The 22,193-nt window shown below is 59.4% G+C and overlaps 1 protein-coding gene across 1 annotated transcript; it reads right to left on the bottom strand.

The window, feature by feature from the left end:
- Positions 1–6,719: 6,719 nt before the first annotated feature.
- PTPRE (protein tyrosine phosphatase receptor type E) lies at positions 6,720–21,573 on the bottom strand. Its single transcript, XM_044660352.1, has 10 exons — positions 21,317–21,573; positions 18,504–18,639; positions 18,015–18,164; positions 17,316–17,409; positions 15,163–15,239; positions 14,139–14,273; positions 13,559–13,684; positions 12,446–12,597; positions 8,411–8,546; positions 6,720–7,086 (listed from the first exon to the last, which is right to left on the bottom strand). Exons 1-10 carry the CDS (start codon positions 21,571–21,573, stop codon positions 7,012–7,014), a joined length of 1,338 nt encoding a protein of 445 aa, XP_044516287.1. The 3' UTR covers positions 6,720–7,011.
- Between the last annotated feature and the right edge of the window lie 620 nt (positions 21,574–22,193).

Raw genomic sequence — 22,193 nt, 5'->3', positions numbered from 1 at the left:
CGACTTCTCCCCACGTGGGATGGTTCTAGGTCGGGAGCTTCCGGGGGCGACCTCGTTCCGTGGGATCCTTCCTTGTGCTTCAGCAGCCCCCCAAGCAAGCTCGTGCCGTGGGAGAAGCTCAGGAGATGGCGAAGAAGGAGCGTGAAACGGGCGACCGTCCTGAACGTGCCTTCTGTGTCGTCCCCAAACCCCAATGGGAGCCCCGGCACGAGGGCGGGCGGCGGGCGGCGGGCGGCGGACGGCCGCCAGGGGGGGCCCCTTAGCCAACGAGGGACGAGGAAATCCCCTCCCCCACCTCAAGAGCCAGGAGGGGGGGAGCTCGGGAGGGGCCGAGCAGGGCTGAGACTGGACCAACCAGCGGACTCTCCAAGATGGCGGCGAAGGCCAGAGGAGCAGCGCTGCCCAAGCTCGCCGGCCTGTCGGGCCGGAACCTTCGGACTCTGCGCAGTCCAGCGACGCGGGCTCAAGGCTCCTAGTGGCCGCACAAGCCCTCCTTCCGGCCGTCTGGGCTGGGTTCTGGGGGGGGGAGGGCGGTTCCACAGAGCCAATGCAATTCTTCCTGCAGAGAAGCGGGCAAGGCCCGGAGATGGCTTTGGTTTGGGTGCCGCTGTTTAAACTGAACGGAAAAGAACTCTCAGCTAATGGCAGCTTCCGGGTATTTTCGGAGGCCCGGCACAGCCGCCGCCCCGCCCCCCTCGGCTCCTTTACTTGGGCTCCGCCATTTCCGCCTTCTCCGCCTTCTCCTGGGAGCTCTGCTCTCCCATTCCTTTGGCCTGGCCTGGGGAAGGCCCTCGGGCCGCGGAAGGTCTCCCCCTCGGGAGCCCTCCGAGCCCTCCCGTCCAGTCCCTTAGCAGCCTCCTGGCATCCCTGCGTGTGGCGCCGAGACCCTGGGCTGGGCGAGTCTCCGGTGCTTTCGGGTCCCCGCCGCAGCCCCTCCGAGGCGGAAGCCCCCTCCGCTGGGAGGGTCAGGCCCCTGCCCTGCCTCAGTCTCCCCGTTCCCTCTTCTCCTTCTTGCGGGGATGGTTTCTCGGCTGGGGCCCACCTCGTCGGGCCCTGCCGTTTCCTCCTCTTTGGGGGGAGCCTCTCATCTCGTGCTCCCTCCGAGGGTTCTGGGGTCTCCCTTTGTCCCGCTAAGCGCCCTCCCTCCCGGCTTCGTTGTCGCCTTAGAGCTGCTCCTCCAGCCTTTAAAGGAAGACTTTGCGGGGAAAGCCTGGAAATGGGCGCGTCGCTCAAGTTCCCCTTTTGAGGGGCGCGAGTGGCCCTGCCTCAAACCCCGGCGCCTGCTGCTCTCTGTTGTTCAGATGTTTCCGCCCCTCTTGGTGACTCCATTTGGGGTTTTCTTGGCAGGGTCCCTGGAGGACTTTACCAGCGCCTTCTCCAGCTTGTTTTATAGATGAGGAAATGACTTGCCCAGGGTCACACAGTTAGTGAATGTCCACAGCCAGATCTGAACTCTGGTCTTCTTGACTCCAGAGGTGGCCCTCTGTCCACTGTGCCACAGAACTGCCCTCATGTAGTCTCTCGGCCAGTGATTCCCAAAGTGGGCGCCACCGCCCCCTGGTGGGTGCTGCAGCCATCCAGGGCCGCAGTGATGGCCACACTTCTATTCTGAGTTCGATAGAGTTTCATGATTTCCAGGGGGCGCCAAGTCCTGTGTTTTCTGGAGAGGGGGCGGGAGGCCAAAGAAGTCTGGGCACCCCTGCTCTAGGCTGGGACTAAACGTGAGCCTCCTAAACCGTTCTCCATCCTCTTTCCTCATGATCCATCTTGTTGGGGGAACTTCTCCGGCCCTGCCCTGCACCGATGGGAGTTCACTCTCTTCGCCCCAAGACAGACACCCCCCCCCAAGCCCCCAGCCGTGGTCTCTGAGACCCTTTGTCCGGTTTGACCAGTTCCCATTGGGGGATGGGGGGTCCTTGGGCCCCTTTTTCCTTTGCTTCCTTCTATCGTGCTTCTGGGGGACAGTTTTTCGCATTGTTTTTGTTCTGAAGGAAGTGGCTTTGCGGAGGAGGCTCACAGCAGGGCCTGTCGAACCTGGGGCTGGGTCTTGGCGGCCCTGAATCTCCCTTTGCAGCCTCCGCTTGTGTCAGTCTGTCCTTCCTCCCCTCCAAAAGGCTGTGCCTGGCACGTGTGGGCTTTGGGTCCTCCTAGCCCACGCCGGCCTCCTGCTCGAGCCCCGACGCAGGGACGTGGGGCCCGTGGGCTGCCGCTTGGCCGCTTTTTCCTGAGTTTCCACCTCGGCCGAGGGGTCTGTCGGCCAGGAAGCTGCTGGTCTCCATGTCACGGGGAGCCCTCAGAGGTGGGGGGCGTGGAGGGCGATTTCATTATGGGCCTGGAGTCCGCGGGCTTAGGGCACTCGTAGCCTTGGACGGAGCGCTGGACGTGCAGTCCTCAGGGGTGACCGAGTGACCCGAGCCAGTCGCTTCTCCTCTCTGTCTGTGCTCGGGTTCCTCGACTGTCAATTTGGGGTCCTCTGAGCCGCTGGCCCCTTGGGCCGCTGTGAAGACCGAATGAGGCCAGGCCGGTCGTAACGAGCCCCAGAAAGGCTGGATGTTACCCTCATGGTCGCGGCCCAGAATCCTCCCATCAGGGCAGAGCAGAGAAGGCCATCCTCGCTGGAGAATGGGCACCCTTAGGTCTCGGCTGGCATAAGATTTGGCTGTCCAGCGAGCTCAGGGCGAGGTCTCTCAGGCTTGGCTGCGGCCATGCCGCTGCGTTTTCTCCAGGAAGGCGTTTGAAGGCTGCGAGGCCCAGGCTTCAGAGAAGGAAACCCCTGGACCAGTTGGTGGCTGACTGGGGGCTCCTTTCCCTGGGTGTGCAGTTGGGGGGGATATCTGCGAAGATGGCGGCTGGGGAGAGGGTCGGTCTGTGCTCCCCTCCGTGAGCCCAGGGCCGCCCGCACGTCTGATGGGCACGAAGCTTCGCTGAGAGCTTCGCCCGTTCGGTTCCGCTCCTCAAACGTGTGCCGGACGCTGTTCGATGAGGATCGATGAGGATCGAGAGCCGCAGAGCTCGGGAGGCGGGAGGCGGGGGACGGGGTGCGAGGACGGGGGAGCCCCCCTACCCTGCCGCCGAGGGCCGAGCCCTCTTTGAGCAGGGTCAGGTGGAGCGGGCCCTGGGAGAAGGCTGGCAGGGACCCGGAGCCTCTGGGGAGGGCGGGGGCTGCCGGACCATTCAGGGTCCTGGAGCTGGGCGCACCGGTCACTGCAGTTCTCCACCGCTGGGCTCCTCTGCAAGGCTGCCTGGTCTTAGGTCTCGAAAACCAGGATGGTGAGAAGGTGCCCGCAGCCACACAAACTGGGCCCAGGAGCCCCGAGAGGAGGCGGCTCTCTCTCGGGCCAGGTTTCCCGAGACGGCCCAGAACCGTAGCCAGCCCTGGGTGCCCCAGCATGAGGACGGGCACCTCCTGAATGGATGGGGAGGGGAGCAGGGGAGGGGGCTTGCTGCAGAGATCAGCTTCTGGTACAGAATCAACGATGGCTGAATGGGGGTCTGTAGGCTTAGCAGAAGGCAAACTGTGTCTGGGAGAAGGCTGGCCACGCTTGTGTTCCCCAACCCTGGAGATGGCACCAGGAGGCCCAGGCCGAGGACACTCGGGAGGCTTCTCTCACTTAAGGGGGGTCTAGGGTCCCCTCCCCACTCCCGCCCTGCCCAGCCAAGCCCAGCGGTTCTTCCCCAGGGCAGCTGGGATCCGCTTCAGGAAGAACGAGGGGAGCGGATGGGTGCTGTCGGCCCGAGCGGGCACGTCCCAGCTGGGTGACCCCCCCGTCCTCTCCAAGGGGGCCCCTCCGATCTCCAGGTTAACCTGCGCAGCTCTGGCACTGGACTCGGAAGGAACTTCCTCGATATTGGGCGCATCGCAGAGGATTTCCATTGTGAGAGAAGCCCCGGGGTCAAACGTGAGAATCGGGGCATGAGCCCTGGAGAGGAGGATGCTGGGATATTTACTGCCATTCACTCTCTCCCCCGTTTCCACTGAGCTGGAAGGAGCTTTTGCTCTGGCGAGGGACCGCCTGGTTTGGGAATCCTCTGGGAGTCCCTCATTTGCCAGGGGCCCCTGCTGGACCCTTTGGCCCGCCGCTCCCCTCGGGACACCCCGCGCCTCCCCTGGCCGCGAAAGGAAGAGATTCAGACAGAAATGCAGGCTGAGGAGGCGGGAGGCGGAGCCTGCCCTCCCCGTGTATTAGATCTTGCCATTTGCACATACAGACAATTCGGCCACATTCGCCGCGAGATGGGCAGAGCCCGAGCCCACGAGGGGATACGAGGCTGCTCAGCAGCGTTCGGTCCCACCCAAAGTCTCCGCCATCTCCCGCCTGGAAATCCTTAAAAACACGTACAAATGTCCGGGGAGGGCCGCCCCCGGGGAGGGCGGCCGCCGGGCGGTCACACGGTGACCAGATCAGCGTCCAGATCAGAAGGGACCTTCTCATCCTCATTTGGCATTTTCATAGCTACATGCGACGGAGCAGCGCCGGAAAGAAGCCACGAGCGGGCGGCTGGCCGGACCGGGACGGCGCGGCTTGCTTTGACCCACGTCCAGGAGTGGCCTGGAGAAGGAGCTCCTCCAGATCGTCCTCTTCTGGTCCGTGCGGGGGCCCCGAAGGCCGCGGTAAATGCTGACGGAGACGGGATGGACGAGGGCCCGAGGCCGGCCGCCGTCTAAGGGGGGGCACGCAAGGGGAAGGCAAAGCCCAGAGCTCCGGGGCCCCAAGTTCTTCTGCTGAGAGGGGGATCCTTTCTGCTGTGGAAGTTTATTGGTTTATTCATTGATTTTTAGGCTGACGTGGAAAAAGAAAAAGTGGGGAAGACAGACTCCCCATCCCAGAGCGAGACATCCGTGGGAGACCCGTGGCAGATGGCGGGGCGCCTGGGGCTGGCACTTGGGGGGGCACTGGGGCTTTTCCTTAGAATCGAACTTGGAGTCAGAGGACCTGAGTTCAATTTTCTGCGTGACCTTGGCCAAGTCATTTCCCCTCCATGGGCCTCAGTTTCCTTCTCCATAAAATGAGGGTGTCGTTCCAGCTGCTGTCAGGAGTCTCCCTCCAGCTCTCCATGAGAGCCTAATTACCGCCGTTCGGCTACTTCCTGATCAGCTCTGTTCATGAATGGCTTCATTTAGGATTAAAAAAAATCCCCAAACATGGCACTTGCATTTGCCTTGAAGACGCTCAAAGACACGAATGTGGGCAGAAGACCCCCAACCCGCAATCTGTAGGCAAAGGCCCAGGATTCGAATCCAGAGGACGCCATTTCCTCTCTGTGTGGCTTTGGGCAGCTCCCTCATGACGCTGACCGTCCGCTTCTGGCGTTTGTCTGCTTCTGGCCTTCGGTCGGTGCTCCGGCCACTCCTTCCTTAGTCAGACCAAGGCCTTTGGTGGTGGAATATTCCAGCCATCGCCGGCTGCTCACGCCCTGCTCTGCCTCCTGATGCATCCTTCCTGCCAGCTAGACCTTCGGGGGTTTGCCAACCATGCCCTGGGCACTCGGGGGCAGTCGGAGGCGGGGGCACCCCCCGCCGGGCACCCCGTCTCCTCTCAGCTGCTGCCACGGCCTACAGGCGAGGGGGAGCTCGTGGCGCCCTTTTCTGGGAACGGGGTGACGTCCACGAGCTCCTCCCCGACGTGGGCAAGGCTAGCCCTGAGGTACAGCCTCTGCCCGGCGCCTCTGCCCGGCGCCTCTGCCCGCCTCACTTCTAAAGGAGACTTTTCTCTTTGTAAACAAAGGCAGAACCGTTCATCGGGCGGGTCCAGCCGGTCCTGGTGCTCCCTGGCTGCTTCCTCTCGGTCCAAAGGTTCCGGAGCTCAGGCCAGCCTTCCGCCTCTTTGCTCGATGCGTCTGGCGTCCGGCCGGCCTGCGGGGAGTCGCTCTTCCTCCTGCCCACGAGCCTTCGGCCCAATCTGCTCCCGGACGGAGGGCTTTGGGCCGGGGCTTTGCCCCTCGTCTCTGTCGGAGCCCTACGCGGTGCTCTGACAAAGACCCCCCCAGCGAGGCGGCTGAGAGCGTTTCAGAGGACGTTGGCGGCTCTTCGCGCAGGCCGCGGGCAGGGGGGTCGCCGCTCCTTCTCCGAAGGCTTCCGCTCGGGCACCGTCCGCTTGCGGAGACGTCCCGGCTCCAGGAGAGAACAGGGAATGCCCCCGCGGGAGGGGGGCTGCGTGTGGGGGGGGCCACGGGGCCGCCTTGGCAGCATTTGGGGACAGCAAACACGTCTGCGGCAGAACCTGGTGAAGCCAACCGGAGCAGCCTCTGCTTCTGTGACCTGGAGGCGAGGCCGGAGGAGGCAGGCGGCCGGCCTGCCGGGGTTCTCTTCATGCTCCTCGACAGGCGAGGGGCGCTCCTGGGGCCCCCCAGCAGCTAAGGAGAGGGGCCGGGGGAGAGAGCTTGGCCCAAAATAGACACATTCACACACACACGCGTGTGTACACATATGTCGAGATCTACTGAACATGGAATTTTACATTCCATTTCAGATGTTGATCCCGTGTTTCCTTCAGGCCTGGATCCGGGTTTTAAAATGGCCCAGAATCCGGGACAACGAAAAGGACGTCTGGAGCTTCCAAGCGCAGCCTTCGAAAGGCCTCCACTCAGAGGCGCGCAGGCGCCCCCCGCCCGGCCAGGGCCGCCCAGAGCTCTGAAAAGCAAAGTCGGCAAAGCATGCTGGGCGGCGCTCGGAGAGCCCGAGCCGAGGGACCGAGGACCGGCGGGCCTGATGAGTTATTGGTCTCTCGGGCTCCCACGAGCCAGCCATGGACAAGGGACGCGTCACGGCCGCGGGCACGTCTGGACACTCACGGGCGGCTGAAGGGCGTTTGCGCTGGGACTCGCCGCGCCAATTAAATCAAAGAAGCCTTGGATGGAATCGCCTTCCTTTAGAGCACGTGACACGGACGGGGAACAAAGTATATACACAGCAACTAGAGACCATGTTAATGCGAGTGTGAAATAAATTAACAAGATTTACAGACACGTGTGCTGACCATCGAACGAGAGAAAGTTTTTAAGGCAGGATCTTCATTTGAAGTTAGCGTAATCGGAAAATATATCGATGAAATCTTGTACCACTTTGTAGCAGAATTCATACTGTTCCTGGAAAGGGAAAGACAGAGAACAGCCCGTGATTCTCCAGAACTAGCGGCCGCCCCCAGCACGGAACAGCCCGCCAGCTTGCCTAAAAACCCTGCAGGCCATCCCTGTCTACGACGTCCGGCCATATCAGTCTTATTTGTCATTTTGAAAATAGAATAGCAAACCTGGCCTCACATACTTCCTAGCTGGGTGACCCTGGGCAGGTCACTTAACTCCCATTGCCTAGTCCTTACCATTCGTCCACCTTGGAGCCAATATACAGTGTTGATTCTAAGATGGAAGGGAAGAAGGATGGAAGGGAAGAGGGAAGAGAGGGAGGGAGGGAGGGAGGGAGGGAGGGAGGGAGGGAGGAAGGAAGGAAGGAAGGAAGGAAGGAAGGAAGGAAGGAAGGAAGGAAATAGAGGAGGCTTTTAGTCCTTTCAGGTTGAAAATACCAGTGTCTGCCCGTTTTGGGAACGGTCTCTTGCGCTGACAGTAAAATTTGAACATCCTCATAGTGGGGAGAATACAAAGAAGAGCCCCAGTAGTCGAAGGCCTGACGCGGCTGCTTCAAAACCATCGTCTGTCCAGTCAAGGCTGGTCAGCATTTCTAAGCTTCTCGTGTGCCAGGCCCTGGGCTAAGTTCACAAGGGGGGCTCCATGTCCCAAGAGCCCCGACGAGTGAAGGCCAGTCATGAGAGGCTGTTGGAAATGTACGCTGGGAGGGTCCCCAAGCTAAGGGGGAACCCAGAAGGGGGGGAGGTGGGAGGGGGTGGAAAAGCAGCTCTGTTCGTTGAGGAAATCATGGAAAAGTGGGTCAAAATCAGTCGGTCCTGGCAAACTGCTTAAAAACTGTTTAGACGGCAGCTTGAAACCAGGCTGCGTGTGAGTGACGGAGGAGGAGGGGGTGAACCCTGGCTCTTTTCATTGACCCATGGAAATGGGATTTCTTTATGGCATTCATTTCCAAAAAGAACCTTTTAGGGCTTCCCTTTGGTCTAAAGAAAGCAGCCTGAAAGGGCCCACACTGAAGCAAGGGCCTCTCTCATTCCTCTGGCTCTTGGCATCCCCATTCCCCCTTCCTTCATAGCCCAGGGCACCTCCCACAGGAAGCCTTTCTGGATTCCTCCAGTCATTAGTGATCTAGCTGAAATATCTTTGTATCTAGTCCTGGGTTCTTGTCCAGCCCTCCCTCTCCGGCCGGCGGAAGTGCAGGGCCCGCACAGCAGGCACCAAATGCTCGCTGACAGAGGGAGTGACCCCCAGGGTGGCCCCTAATGCTGTTGTGGGTGCCAGCCCCCGCACCACCCGCACTCAGACCACCCACAGGGTCCTGGTCACCTACCAGCGTTTGCACCATATGAGGCCTCTGCAATCTCAAACTCTTCACAGCCTGAAAGACGTCCAGGAGGCCCTCGGCTTTGACCCGCTCCAGGATGTTGCTGAGCGCTATGAACGTACCTGTCCGCCCTGCTCCGGCACTATGGGGGGGAAAGATGTGGTGAGGTCACCCGTGCCCCCAAAGCCCAGCACCCTGGCGGGGTTTGAGGCAGGATGGCCGTCGAGGGGGGTGGGAGATGGCGCTCCTGCCCTTGGCTCAGGCTCTGGCCTGGCGGCCAGCGGGAGAGCATCCTTCTTAGGCTCCGAGGGGTCAGAGTGACCGAAACCTCTCATCTTCCCAAAGGAAACAAGAGAGAGGAGTCAAAGGTGGCCAACAGTTGCTGGCCCAGGGACCCAGGAGAGCCAGAACCAACTCAAAGATGTGTCCAGATGCCAGTCTCGCCCCCAGCCTGGCATGTCATCGGAAGCACCTTGGACAGAGGCTGAATTAAGAGGGCAAAGTCCAACCAAAACCAAATTCTCCCTCTTCTTTGCTCCCTCTACCCCTTGCTTTTCTGTACAACTCTAAGGAAAGACTATAAAGAGTATCTGATTGCTGGAAGAAAATCTCACCCAACTTCTTTGCCTTATAGGAGAGGGACCGAAGCCCAGAGATGCCTTGCCCCAGGTCACACAGCAAGGTGGGGGACGATGTGGGAAGTTGAGGCTAAAGAATTTGGAGGGGGGGCCAGTGTGGTCTGTGCAGATTTATTTTTTTTATTATTTATTCGTTTGTTTATACATTAAAATACACAGTTAACAGCCCACCTCCTCCCCAATGGGGCATCATTTGACAAAAGATGGATTAGATATAAAACTATGCCTTCCATTCCATTGTCTAGTTCTTTCTTCTAAAAACATGCTGTAGACAAAGAAACCAGAGCTATCTGTAACCCTAAGAAGAGAAGCTCCAAATCACTAGTGATTAGAGAAATGTAAATGAAATAGCTTTAAAGCTGACAAAGCCATTGGCCTAGACTCCCTCCCTCCCCCTTCTCAATTTGATCTCCTTTTGCTAGGTCTCTAAGTTGATCTGGGTTCAGATTCGGACTCTGCCTATTTACCTTTGGGCAACTCTTCATGGACCTCAGTTTCTTCCTGTGTAAAACAAGGCAGGGGGTGGGGTGGTGATGGTGGCCTGAATGAAGGGACCTTCCTTCTAGCTCAAAATCTAGGGCACTATCCAGCCTCCAATTTCTATGTCTTCCAAAAAAGGTAAGGAGTTCAAGTGCCCATGACTGGGGCCATCCTAGCCCTTCTTCTTGACTCGGAACAGGGGTATTCCCCACCCGTAACTCTCTCCTAGGCCAGGTGAAATTCGTCAAGGAACAATTACATCCAGGGCCAACAACAGACCAATTTTAAAGATGATTTTCAGTAGTGGGGTGGGGGAGGACCAGATCCTGGGACGGGTCACTGTGAGCAGAGACCTCAGGGCACTAACAGCCATTGTGAGGATGCTAAGGAGGAGGAGGGATAGGTGAGGGGGGCAAGTCAGTAGAGATGGGGCAGGGGGTGAGGGATTGGTAGCTGGTGCAAATCTGGAGGGTGACTCCAGGGGAGGGAAGGGAATGCAGTTATTTATTTTAATAATTCATTATTCTTAAAAAATTATTATTCTAGGGGGCAGCTGGGTAGCTCGGTGGATTGAGAGTCAGGCCTAGAGACGGGAGGTCCTGGGTTCAAATCCGGCCTCAGACACTTCCCAGCTGTGTGACCCTGGGCAAGTCACTTGACCCCCATTGCCCACCCTTACCACTCTTCCACCTATAAGTCAATACACAGAAGTTAAGGGTTTAAAATGAAGAAAAAAAATAAAAAAAATAAAAAAAAATTATTATTCTTGCTCTCTATGTGCTAGCTGCAGCGGTATAAATGCTCTCTAAACTTGAGTTTGGAATGCCCCTCTTCCCAGTATTTGAGACGTGTATTTCATCTTTTGCATTTTCTCTTAAAAACATGATTCCAAGAAAGGGTGTCTAGACTTCACCAGCTTGCCAAGGACACAACAAAGGCTAAGAACCCCTGGTCGAAATCCCCTAATTCCTAGGGCAGCCTGACCTTGCTTGGAAGAGGCCCTAAGAGGCTGACCCCAAAGCCACCCAGCCAGGAGGGCTAAAGAAATATGGCCCTATGGATCCCCCATCACTGGTGTTTCTGGGTGACATTCGGAGGCCCTGGCTTGCCCAAGTGAGGAAGGAGGGCTCCCTGCCTGCCCCACTGCCTCGGACTCGCTTCCTCCTCCTCTTCAGGAAGCCCCTGATGTACATGTAATTACAAAAGGAACAGAAAAGGGGCCTGAGCAGTCAGAAAAACTCGAGTTTGGGGCCCCCTCTACCGGCCTCCCTGGGAACAGCAGCCCGGCAGGGCCTTTTCAGAAAATGGACCCAGGAACCATATCTAAGTGGCCCAACTGTGGGAGGAAATGAAGTCAGATGGAGATTCTGGAATCCACCGCCAAGCTAGGGGCAGAGGGGCCGTGTCCCTGACCAGGGACGGGCGCCCAGAGGCCTCCCTCCCAGGGGAAGGCACCCTCCTTCTGGGGTCCCTAAACACACGTCTGTCTGGAAGCCCGCGCTGATGCCTCAGACTTTTCACCAATTCCATTCCTCGGGTGAGGTGGCCAGCGCTGAGGTGCCCTGGAGGCCAAGGGCCACGGAACCCTAGAGGTGGACGGGGCCCGTCCAGTGGATGGATCCGTCCTCAGTGGCCCCTGACACGGGGCTCCTCAGTGGGGGCAGCGCCGAGCCTGAGTCTGAAACGGGCAGCGTCCAAACGACTTGTGGGGGAAAAGCCATCCCTGAGGAGGAGAACGGCCGGACTGAGGCGGAGGTGGCTCCGTGGGCCCCCCAGAAATAGAGGAAGGGCCTCTGGGAGGATGTAGGCAGGACTGCTCGCTATTAGCAGCTGCGGGGGGCACAATCTGCCTTCCTAAGCACATATCAGAAATCAGAGACCCACTGACGAGGGACGAAAGTGAAATCTTGCCCTTTTCTGTTATCACTGCCTCGGTTTCCATTCTTGTTCCTAAATTCTTAAAACTGGAAGACACTGTGGAAATGACCCAGCGAGGTCCCTTGTTGTCCAGAGGAGAGATTGGACGCTCCCAGAGAGGGCAGGGTCACTACAGGATGGGCAGCTGGAGCCCACTGCAGAGCGCTTGGTAAAAAAGAGCACCCAACTTCAGTGAGACACAGACCAGCAATCTATAGCCACCACCCGTGGGCCATTGGCTCTCCGGATTGGAGAATGAACCACCTGGGCTGCCCCATCAACCGAGGAGGCAGCCAGGGAAGGAATGACGGACTTAGCAGCCAGGAGAGACCTGCATGCAATCCCACCGCTACACCCAGGGACTTTAACCACTCTCAGGCTCAATTTCCTGCCCTGTAACATGGGATAACAAAAACTAGAGGTTACCTAACAAGGCTGCTGTGAGGCTCAAGTCCAATAACGTTTGAAAAGGGCTTCAGTGGGTAGAGAGCCAGGCCTAGAGACAGGAGGTCCTGGGTTCAAATCTGACTTTAGACACTTCCTAGCTGTGTGACCCTGGGCAAGTCATTGAACCCTGTTTGCCTCAGTTATAAGCTGGAGAAGGAAATGGCAAACCATTCCAGTATCTCTGCCAAGAAAACCTCAGGTGGGATCACCAAGAGTTGGGCTTGCCTGAAACAACCCAACAACAATAACAACAACAGGTCAGAACCTTCAATCTCATTGTTTGCACCTAATAATAACTCACATTTCCATTGTGCTTCCAAGTTTTATAAAATGCTTTCTCCACAGCAAGCCCATGATGGGGGAAGTGTAAGCATTGCCCCATTTTACAGCAGTGGAGACTGAGGGACAGAGAGGTCCGTGAAGTTGGACAGTCTCCAATTGCAGTACCGGTGTGGGCTGATGGCTTGTGTGTGCTCGCTGCTGGAAGAGACGAGGTCCCCACCACCACAGGAGAACTGACAGCCCACCCGTGGCCAAGTCGGGGGAGCAGGAAGCTCACCTGCAATGCACCGTGATGGGATGGTTGCCCGTCTGCTGCTGCTGCTTCTGGACGGCGGCAATGAGGTCAATCATGCCCTTCCCTTCGGCCGGAATCCCAATCTCAGGCCAGCCGTGAAAGTGAAACTGCCTGACCAGCCTGCTCTTCTTCTCCTGGGGGAAGTCAAGTCATGGTTAGTTAGGAGGAGAGATCTGAACACTTTACTTTATGTTTGATCTCCATCCATCCATCCATCCATCCATCCATCCATCCATCCATCCACCCACCCATCCATCCACCCACCCATCTATCCACCCACCCACCCATCCATCCATCCACCCACCCATCCATCCACCCATCCATCTATCCACCCATCCATCCATCCATCCATCCACCCATCCACCCATCCACCCACCCATCCACCCATCCATCCATCCACCCACCCATCCACCCATCCATCTATCCATCCCAGAGTCCTGAGGTCCACTTTCCTGATAGCTCCCTCCCCAGCTCAGATCTAGTTCATAAAACCAAGGGGGTGGGGAGACAAAGAAGGTTGTGGATTCCTAGTTCTGGAGGAGGAAGGGGCTGCTTGAGGGGTGGGGGAAGTCCTCTGTGGACATTACTCAGAGTTGAACCTCTGGTAACCCCCCCTACCCCCACCCTTCTCTCTGCAAAGAGAGGAATGCCCTTCAGCGCCATAGCAAGAAGGAAGATGGCAGCTGATTAGGTCTCGGGGAGTATGGACAGCTCACTCCCCCTCTCTGGACCTCATCTATAAAATGAGAGGTTGGGTAGATGGGCTCTGGGGACCCATAGATGAAACTCGGAGCCCTCTCTAGGCAGGCAACATCCACATCCAACGCTGGGTCAGTAACCCTGCCTAGGAAAGTCCCCATTGAGATAACTTCTCCCAGGTGCCCCAGGAGACCTCCATGATCTAATGGATCTCCTTCTAGGACAGCTCAAGATGGCAGAGCTGATCACCTGCTAATGGGGGCCTTGGTGGGCATTGCTTGTCCCTCTACTGCTCGGGCCCACCACGTTTCCCTCACATTCAATGCTCCTGGAGCTCTTCTGGGTCATCATTTCAATCGATCATTTTCCCCCTCCCCTCCCAACGGCTTCCAATACCTGACTAAACGTCACCAGGAAATCCCGGATGCTGATGGCCTCGGAAATGGTGTCGCTCTTAATTTCAATGTGGATCTCTCCGTGCGTCACTGAGCCATCTGCTGGCCAATACTGAAAGCATTTTTCCTAGGAGATCAAGGGAAACCACAAAGGCTTTCCATCACTATTTTCCTGCAAAATCCAAGCAAGTTCTGGGGAAAGCTCTGGAGACTTCCTTCCTTCCTTCCCCACAACTGGCCATCCTGGCAAACAAAAGCGGGCGAAGTTGAAAGCCGGCTTGAGCCGAAGGCACTGGGGCACAGCATAGGAAGGCTCTGCTATCCCAGTACTACTTCAGGGGGATCGTGCCTTCAGGGCATGAGGCAAAGTGGTGCAGCACCAATCACTGCCTGAGCTGCCCGTGGCCCACAATTCCTGGCATCCTATCCCCGCCCTTGGGGAGGGAAGGGGAGCAGACAGTGTGTGCATCTAGAGGTCTATCCAAAATAATTACAAGGCAGTTGGGGGGATCCTGAATGAAAGCCTTCTCGAGTCTGGAATTGGTGATGCCCAGAGCCTCACTCCAAGGGACTCTGCTCACCTGTTCCCGCTCTTGGACCTCCGTCAGCATCACGATCGTGTGGCATTTCCACTCCCAGACCATCCTCCAGAAGTCTTCCACCGTGTGCGGAAGCGGTCCTTGGGTCGCGATGAAGTAGTCTTTCTGCCGATATCCCTTTAAAGAGACGGGAGACCCACTGCCTCACTGCTCCTGGCTCCAGTCAAACGAGTATTTTAGGAGTGAAGGTCCTGCCTTCGGGGCCTAGACAGTGGGAGGGGGTAGCTTGGGCAGGCCACCCCTCAGACAGGGTGCTCCGTGGGCTCCAGCTCCTTGAGACATCAGGGATTGTCCCAGCCCATTGCAGGGAGGTTTTAGAGGCTGCTGGCTCCTCTGGGCTATGTCTACTCAGAAGCAAGCCCACGGATGGCCCGTGTTCCTGCGCATCTCTGTCTGCCCAGGTCAAGGCTCTCTTCTGAGGTTGGCCCTTATTAGGGGTCAGTAATAAACAGAGCCCCGAGCCAATGAGCCGTCCTCAAGGATTCTCCACCTGCTCACTGCCTCCAGCCTGCAATGGGCTCCCAGGGCCTCCTACCTAGCCAGGACCACTGCACTTCCCTGCTCTGAGGCCTCCTCTTGCTCCTGCACCCAAGCTAGGCTCAAGGAAAGCCTTGGCCAAGTTACTCCTCGGAACAAGAATCTCAGGTGGCTCTGTGTTGCCCACTGAAGAACATCTAAGCTCCCTTCTTGGCATTTAAGGCTCACTGTGACTTGGCACCCATTGTTCTACACTGATTTCCCTCTTTCCTTCTGTGAACTCTTACCCAAGATGAACACTATCCATCCCTGAGCTACCCCTCACTTTACTGATGCCAAGCGCTCCCTCCTGCCATGAGGCTCCCCCCAGTGGGTTACACACTTGGCACTCTCCCTCATGGAGGGCAAGTGCTCTGCGGGCAGGGCTACTTTGGTCTCTGTTCCACCAGGGCCTGGCACAGGCTTTGTCTTGGTTCCCAGGGCGGGCACAGAGCTGGTCCCACAGGCCAACGTGCCAGGGCACACTTACGTCTATGAAGGAGGCGTTGATGTAGTCCGTGTACTCTTGGCCTCTCTTCATCGACAGGATGACTCTGTTGAAGTCATCTACAAAAAGAGGAAAGTTTCCTTCTTTCCTGGCCGGCTCAGCCCCCTTGGTGCCAGCTTCTAACCTACAGTGACGGGCCGCGACCCTTCCCTGGAGCCGGGTGCAGGGCTAATCCTTTCTTTTAAACTCGCATCCCTTATAACTGTCTATTAAGGTGCAGAGGATAGAAAGCTGGGCTTGGGGTCAGGAAGAACTGAGTTCAAATCCAGCCTCAGACACTTATTTGCTAGCTGTGTGCCCTGGGCAAGTCCCTCGACTTCTCTCTGCCTCAGTTTCCTCCTCTGTAAAATGAGGATGATAGCTCCACCTCCCAGAATTGTGACGATCACAGGAGAGAACACCAGGAAGGGCTGTACTAAGGCCCTATGTAAATCCTGGCACTAGTCACTGTGGTGGTGGCCGGCGACGTCACGCTCTCCTCCTTTTACACCCAGAAAAGGGCTCGTGGGTCGTTTCCCAGCGAGAGAGGCTGCTCGCTGCAAAGGCAGGAAGCCACTGGAAGGCTGAGGGGGGCCAGACGCGGAGGCCAAGGTGTGGGCCGCAGAGCACCGAGACGAAACACGAGCTTTCAAAGGAGGCGTCAGGGCAGCTGGGGGGCTCCGAGGGCCGGAAGCCAGGGCTGGAGGCGGGAGGTCCTGGCTTCAAACGTGGCCTCAGACGCTGCCTAGCTGGTGACCCCGGCCGAGTCACTCGGCCCCTCTGCCGAGCTCTCAGGATTCCGCCGTGGCACCCCTGGCTAGCCCTGAGTCCGAGAGGGAAGGCCGGGGCTGAGAAACCCCCAAAAGGCAGCGTCAGGGCTCCTGCCTATCCAGAGAGCATCGTGGAATGGCAGGATCGCCCCGCGGCAGCGTGGGAGGGGGGCTGGCCGGCCCCGCCCAGGGGCTCTCTGACCAGGGAGCCTGCTAGTGCCCCCCCCAGGCTCCTCTGCCCGAGGCCCACCGGCATGGGGGACTCCCTCAGGACCTCGTGAGGCCGCTCATTCGCTTTGGGCCGGTCCCGACTGTTAGGAAATGGGGAAGGAGCCGTCACTAATGAAGAGACGCGGGAAAGGCCCTCCCCAGAGTCAGAGGAGAACAGCCACGGCGCGAAGGGCTGCCCGGTGGACGTCCCGGAGGGAGGGGCTCTTCCCATCCCCACTCTGGGGCTCAGCTCAGAGGACTGTGGGCGGTGGAAGGTCCTCGTGCCCAAACCACCATTTTACAGAGGAAGACACTGAGGGTCAGGGAGTCACCAGCTCACTGACTTCCTCTTCCTCCCGGCCACGTTCCCATCAAGGGCGCCATCACCGTCCCCACTTGCCAGGCTGGAGCCATGTTGGATCCAGCCTTCCTTCCCCCCCGGGTGGGAGCTGCCCCCTACGATGCCTCCCCGTGGCCAGAATCTCGGTGTCGTCTCCCTTCCCAGAGAGTCCTTTTCTCCAAACCTCCCCCCACCCCCAGGCCACCCTGTGCCTAACACTGTGTGAGGAATCTTCTTAACATTCCCTTTCGGCAGGCTGCTTCTGTGCTCAACAGCCTTCAGTGGCTCCCTCCCACCATCGCCTGCATTTCCACAGTCTGACCCTCCACGACGCCCCTCTCCTTCCCTAAGGACCGGCCAGCTTCCCGCCTCTCGTCTGCAAACCTTCCCAGCGGCTCTCCGTCCCCCTCCCCACCTGCCGCGGCCCCTCGTCCTTGAAGGGCCCGTGAAACTCTCCTGTCCTGGGGGTGCCCAGCTGGTCGCCTGCCCCCCGAGGAAGAGGCCCTGCTTGGGGGGTGGCGCCTTCTCCTCCTGCTGTCTGTGCCCAGCACTATAGGGCGCCTCCTCGGTTCTCCTGCCCACCGGCCAGAGGCAGGAGACGTGGAGGGCCCTCCGGAGTCCCCCCTTTTAGAAGAAACCCCAAAGCCCAGAAGAATGAAGGGACCGAAGCTCCGCAGGCAGACGGAGTCGTCCACCCGTGCCAGGCGCCAGAGGGCCGGGCGCAGGCCCGACACTAACAGCGGCGAGCTCGTAGGCCCACGAGGATCTCGGGGCTCCCCCTCAGCTGTCCCCTGGACCCGCGGCCCAGAGTCTCCCCCCAGGGTGGGCTGCCTTACACGGGATGATCTGGATGACGCGCGCTTTCTTCATGTTGGCCGGCAAGTTGCCCGTCCTCATGTTTTCTTTCATGATTCGGACGTTGGTCAGCTTCTGCGGGTGGACAGAGAGAGGCCCGGTCACTGGGGAGCGTCCTCCTCGGGGGCCTGCGCCGCTCAGGGGCCCCCAAAGCGCTTCTCCTCAGAGAATCGGGGATGCTCTCAGCGGCCACATCTGCAACAGCCTCGGCTTCCCGTGGAAGTGGGAATCGGCCACCAGAGACGGTTCAACTTCACCATGCGCGTTCTGGGGCGGAGCTACAAGGAGGTCGCTACTGTGATTCTGTGTGGGAGGCAGCCTGGCGGGGGGGCCGGAGAGCCGGCCTCAGAGGCGGAAGGACCTCAGCCCCCTCGGGCCCAGGAAACCCCAGGTCTGGCCTAGAGCGGGGACCACCACCATTATCGTCTGTGGAACGGGCTCCCCGCAAGGGCCCTGCCAAGAAGTAGAGGCACGACCTCCATTTACGGAGGAGGAAACTGAGGCTCAGAGGGGTCAAGGAGCTGCCCCGAGAGTCACAGCCTTCTCGGACGCCCGTGTGGCCGGCTTCGGCCCAGGGCCCCCAGCTCCAGGCCGGGCCCCCTCCCCCGAAGACCCAAACCTTCATCCATTCCCCCGTTTCCTCTCCAGCCCAGAGACGCCCCCAGGAGCGTCCGGCTTACCCTGAACTCCTCTTCCAGGCCAATCTTGTCCAAGGGGGCCGAGGGGCTGTGCAGGGCCTGCAGGTGCTTCTCCAGGGAGGCCACGTCCAGCTCCGTGTCCCCGTAGAGGTAGTATTCGAGTAAGGCTTGGTAGATGAACGTGTACTGCATCTGGGGGAGAGGAGCCGGTGGAGGGGGGCCAGCAGCATCGGGGGGCTCCCAGCAGGCTGGCCCTCAAAAGGGGGGGGCGGAGGGGGCGGCCGAGGATTCGGGGCTCGTATGGAAATTGCGGGGTCCCGGCCAGGCGTCGCTTCTTAGCTTCGCCTCCTGCTTCGTTTGGGTGGACCACAGACGCCCCCCGTGGTCCTGCCTGGAGCCCCCCACCTGCCCGGGAGCCCCTCCGCTGCAGCCCCCTCCTTCGACAGGGGAGAGAAGGGGGGCCTCGGGGCCAACTCGGGGCATTTTGTGGGCCACAAACGGGTCAGCGTCCTTCCCCGAAGCCGCACTTACATCCGTTTGAACCATCTGCGGCCGCTGCGTGCGGATCCGGGAAACGAACTCAAACACGTCGACCTTCTGCTCCGCGTGCATCATGTCGATGATGGCATCGATGACGATGAACGTGCCCGTCCGGCCCACACCGGCGCTGCCAGAGGGGGAGCGAGAGGACAAGGAGGGGAGGGGAGGGGAGGGGAGGAGGGAGAGACAGAGACAGAGAGAGACACAGAGAGAGAGACAGAGAGAGACAGAGAAGGGGAGGAAGGGGGAGAGAGAGGGAGCCGTTACTTATTATCCTGACCGACAGAACAGTCTCTGGGGACAAACGGCAAGGCTTCAGCGCTTTCTGGGGAGGCTTCCCCGGCAGGAATCCTTGACTTTCCTGGCCTTCGTGCCATGGCAGTGAGAAAGGCCTCCGGGCTAATGTGCGGCGCTGCCACAGGGGGGCGCTTTCCCCTCAAAAATGACCCCCCCCCATTTCTGTGGCCGGAGTTCCCAGGAGAAAGTCTGGGGAGCATCCCCGGTTGTTCTCCTCCAATGACCTGCCTGGGATGTGGGGGGGAACCGAGAGCCGCCCAGCAGGCTGGCCGAGCCTCCAGGCCACTGGACGACGATGGCCCGACCCAGGAAGGAGCAGAAGCTGTTCCCAGTCCTCTCGCCGCCAAGATTCACTAGTCACGCTGGTGAGCGTTTATGGAGCATTTTATGGCCTGTAAAGCGCTTCACGAGAAGCTGGGAGGGACGTGCTGTCATGACCCCATTTCCTAGATGAGGAAGTTGAGGCAGACTGAGAGGAAGCACTTGCCAGGGTCCCAGAAGTAATAACAAAAAGACACTCATATTACTTGCAAAGTTTAACAGAGCTCTTCCCGTGAAAGCTCTGGAGAAGGAGAGGAGCGTCACGATGCCCATTTTACAGATAAGGAAACCGAGGCTGAGGCAGGGCCCGGAGCACCATCTTTAGCCCTCCTTGCACTCCGCGGGGGGCTTCTCCGAGCGCCTCTCTAGCTCCCCGGAACGCAGATCTCTAAGCAGACGGGGCTGTGGCCGTCCCATCCAAGCCAAGCCAAAGCTTCCTCAGCCCAAGTCCCGGAGGGAGATTTGAACCCAGACTCCCCGGCTAGCTGCACACCCGGCGCTCCTTCCGGAGCAGTGAGCCAGAGAGGACGCTTCCGGACCCTCAGGGGCTGGGCCTGCTCCCATCCTCTCCCGGGGCGGTCAGGACACCAGAAGGGCCCCGGCCCAGACAGATCCCTGGAGGCAGGGCGGGAGCAGAGACCTGAGGGATGGGCACATGGCGCCCAGGGCAGACGCCTTCCTGCCGAGCTGGGCTCCCCGAGGAGAGCCGGCCCTTCCCGCGGTCCCTGTGAGGGCTCAGAGCCGCTGCCTCCCCTTCTAGCCGAGCCAGAGCCCGGGGAGGCTTCCTGGGAGGCCGCTCCCGGCTCCTGCGCCTCCACCATGGCACACAGCTAAGGCCTTGCCGGCGAGACAAGGCCAGAGAAAGATCCCGGAGTCCCTGCAGCGGGGGGCCCTCCCATCTCCCCCGGGAATGGCCAGGCTCGGACACAAGGGCTTCCCAGGTCTGAGTGGCAGCTCTGCCGAGGGACGTGGCTCTGGAGGGTCTGGACCCCAACTTATGAGCGATAAACGCAGCCCCTCAGCAAGAGCCGGGCCTCCCCCCAGCACGGCCTCCTGGTTCAGGCCTTTCCATGACCCCAAGCGTTCCTGGGCTTGTGTCCAGCCAAAGGAGATCCTGGGACCCCAAGATGTCCCTGGGGGCCGGGGAGAGTGTGGCGCTTCAGGCGAAGACTTAGGAGAGCCGGGTTCGAATCTCACCTCGGGTCCTTCTAGCCCAAGGAAGCAGGGGGAGTGAGTGCCTCTCTTTGGGCCTGATCGCAGAAGCAGCACTGATGAAGTGCTGGCGGCACGCCAGGCTCTGCACAAACAGAATCTCTATTTTGAGGACAGCCTGGCCGGACGGTCGCTGCTCTTACCCTCCCCGTGTCTCCAGCCTCCACCTCTAGAGAACGTCGGCGTCGGGGCAAGCCCGCGGGAAGACACCAAGAAATATGCTGCTCAAAGCCCGACTCTCCACAGAAAGAGCAACGAGACTAAAGAGAGCAAAAAGCGGGATGACTGGAGAAAAGCACGGCCCGCGCGGGGGCTGTTTAAAAACGGAGACCTCCTGAGCGCCGCCCTAAGGAAGAAAAGCCAAAGATCCGGGCCCAAAGCAACCACAGAACCGGAACTCAGCACTGAGGAAGAGGAAGGGGGAGAGGGCCGGAAGGGATCCGCCCTGCTTTGGTCTGCCAAGCCTGCAGGTATCTGCTGGCACGTAAGAGCTCACGAAGGGCCTGGCATCTCATCCCAGAAAGACACGGAAGGCGCCGCGGCCAGCCCCGAGGCAGGAGAAAGGGGGCGATGAGCGTCCTCCGGACAGAGCCTGCTGGCAGAAGCTGGGCGCCAAGGAGGGACATCCCAACCCCTGTGAAGACAGAAATGGGCTCTGGACAGAGTCTGGGGAGAATCCGGACAGAGAAAGGGAAACCCAAAGCTTGGCAGCCTGGAGGCCGTCCCAGGAGCCCCGTCCTGGCGAGGAGGGCTTTCCTCTGGGGCTCCCTTGTGTGGGGCCTTTGGGGGAGCCTCCAGTTCCTTCTCTGTAAAGAAGCCTCCTGAGGCCCCTCCAGCTCCGGGGCACCAGGAACCTCTGCAGCTGCCTCCAACAAACACAGACTCCATTCCGAAAGGACAGAAAGGGCTTTGGGGGCTCCGCGGAGGACGGGGTGCCCACGCCAGCGGCTGCTGGCTCTGAGCTTGGCACGTACCTGCAGTGAACGATGATGGGCCCCATGTGGGAAGGGTTCAGGGTCTTCACTTTCTTCAGAAACTTCAGCATCCCGATGGGGGTGAAGGGCACCCCGAAGTCGGGCCAGCTGGTAAAGTGGAGCTGGGTCACCAGCCGCGGGGCTTTGCAGCCATCGTGGAGCTGCTGAGAAGACCAGGAGACCAAGGCTGAGCCCAGTGGGCGGCAGGGACAGAGGCCCTGGCATGTGTGGGAAGCCCCTTGGCACGGCTGGGACATGGCAGGCGAAGGGACAAGACCAGAAACCTAATTGCTCTTGGGGAGCTTCTGCCACCCGGGGCATCCCTGCCTCACTGAACCCTCCTACGGGACTCCCAAGAACCCTTCTCAGGTGCGTCCAGGGTTCAAAGTCCCTTTCCTTGCCCGAGCCTCAGTGCTCTCACCTTGGAAGTGGGGAGAAGGATCCTTAGGTGCCCAGCCAAAGGGGGTGGCAGCACTCAGGGAAAAGGAGCCAGGGGCACCCTCGGCTGCTCAGGAGGCTGCCCTCCTTGTTAGCCCAATGCCTGGCACGACGTGGGCATTTAATAAATGCTTGAGTCTGATGCCCGCACCCAACTTCCCCCTGCCCTCTTCCTCTGGGGCACTCGCTGCCAGGGGCTTCTTACTGTTCGTGGCTGTTATGGGCAGTACCCATGGGCTCGGGGTCTGGATTCCTTCCCCCAAGGGCAGGCAGGGATGGAGGCAGGGATGGAGGAAGGGAAGAAGAGGAGAAAGAGAAGGAGGAAGAGAAGGAGGAAGGGAAGGAGGAAGAGAAGGAGGAAGGGAAGGAGGAAGAGAAGAAGGAAGGGAAGGAGGAAGAGAAGAAGGAAGGGAAGGAGGAAGGGAAGGAGGAAGAGAAG

The sequence above is a fragment of the Gracilinanus agilis genome, chromosome 2, assembly GCF_016433145.1.
Source record: "Gracilinanus agilis isolate LMUSP501 chromosome 2, AgileGrace, whole genome shotgun sequence".
NCBI lineage: Eukaryota > Metazoa > Chordata > Mammalia > Didelphimorphia > Didelphidae > Gracilinanus > Gracilinanus agilis.
This window is presented reverse-complemented; position numbering and strand designations above follow the sequence as displayed.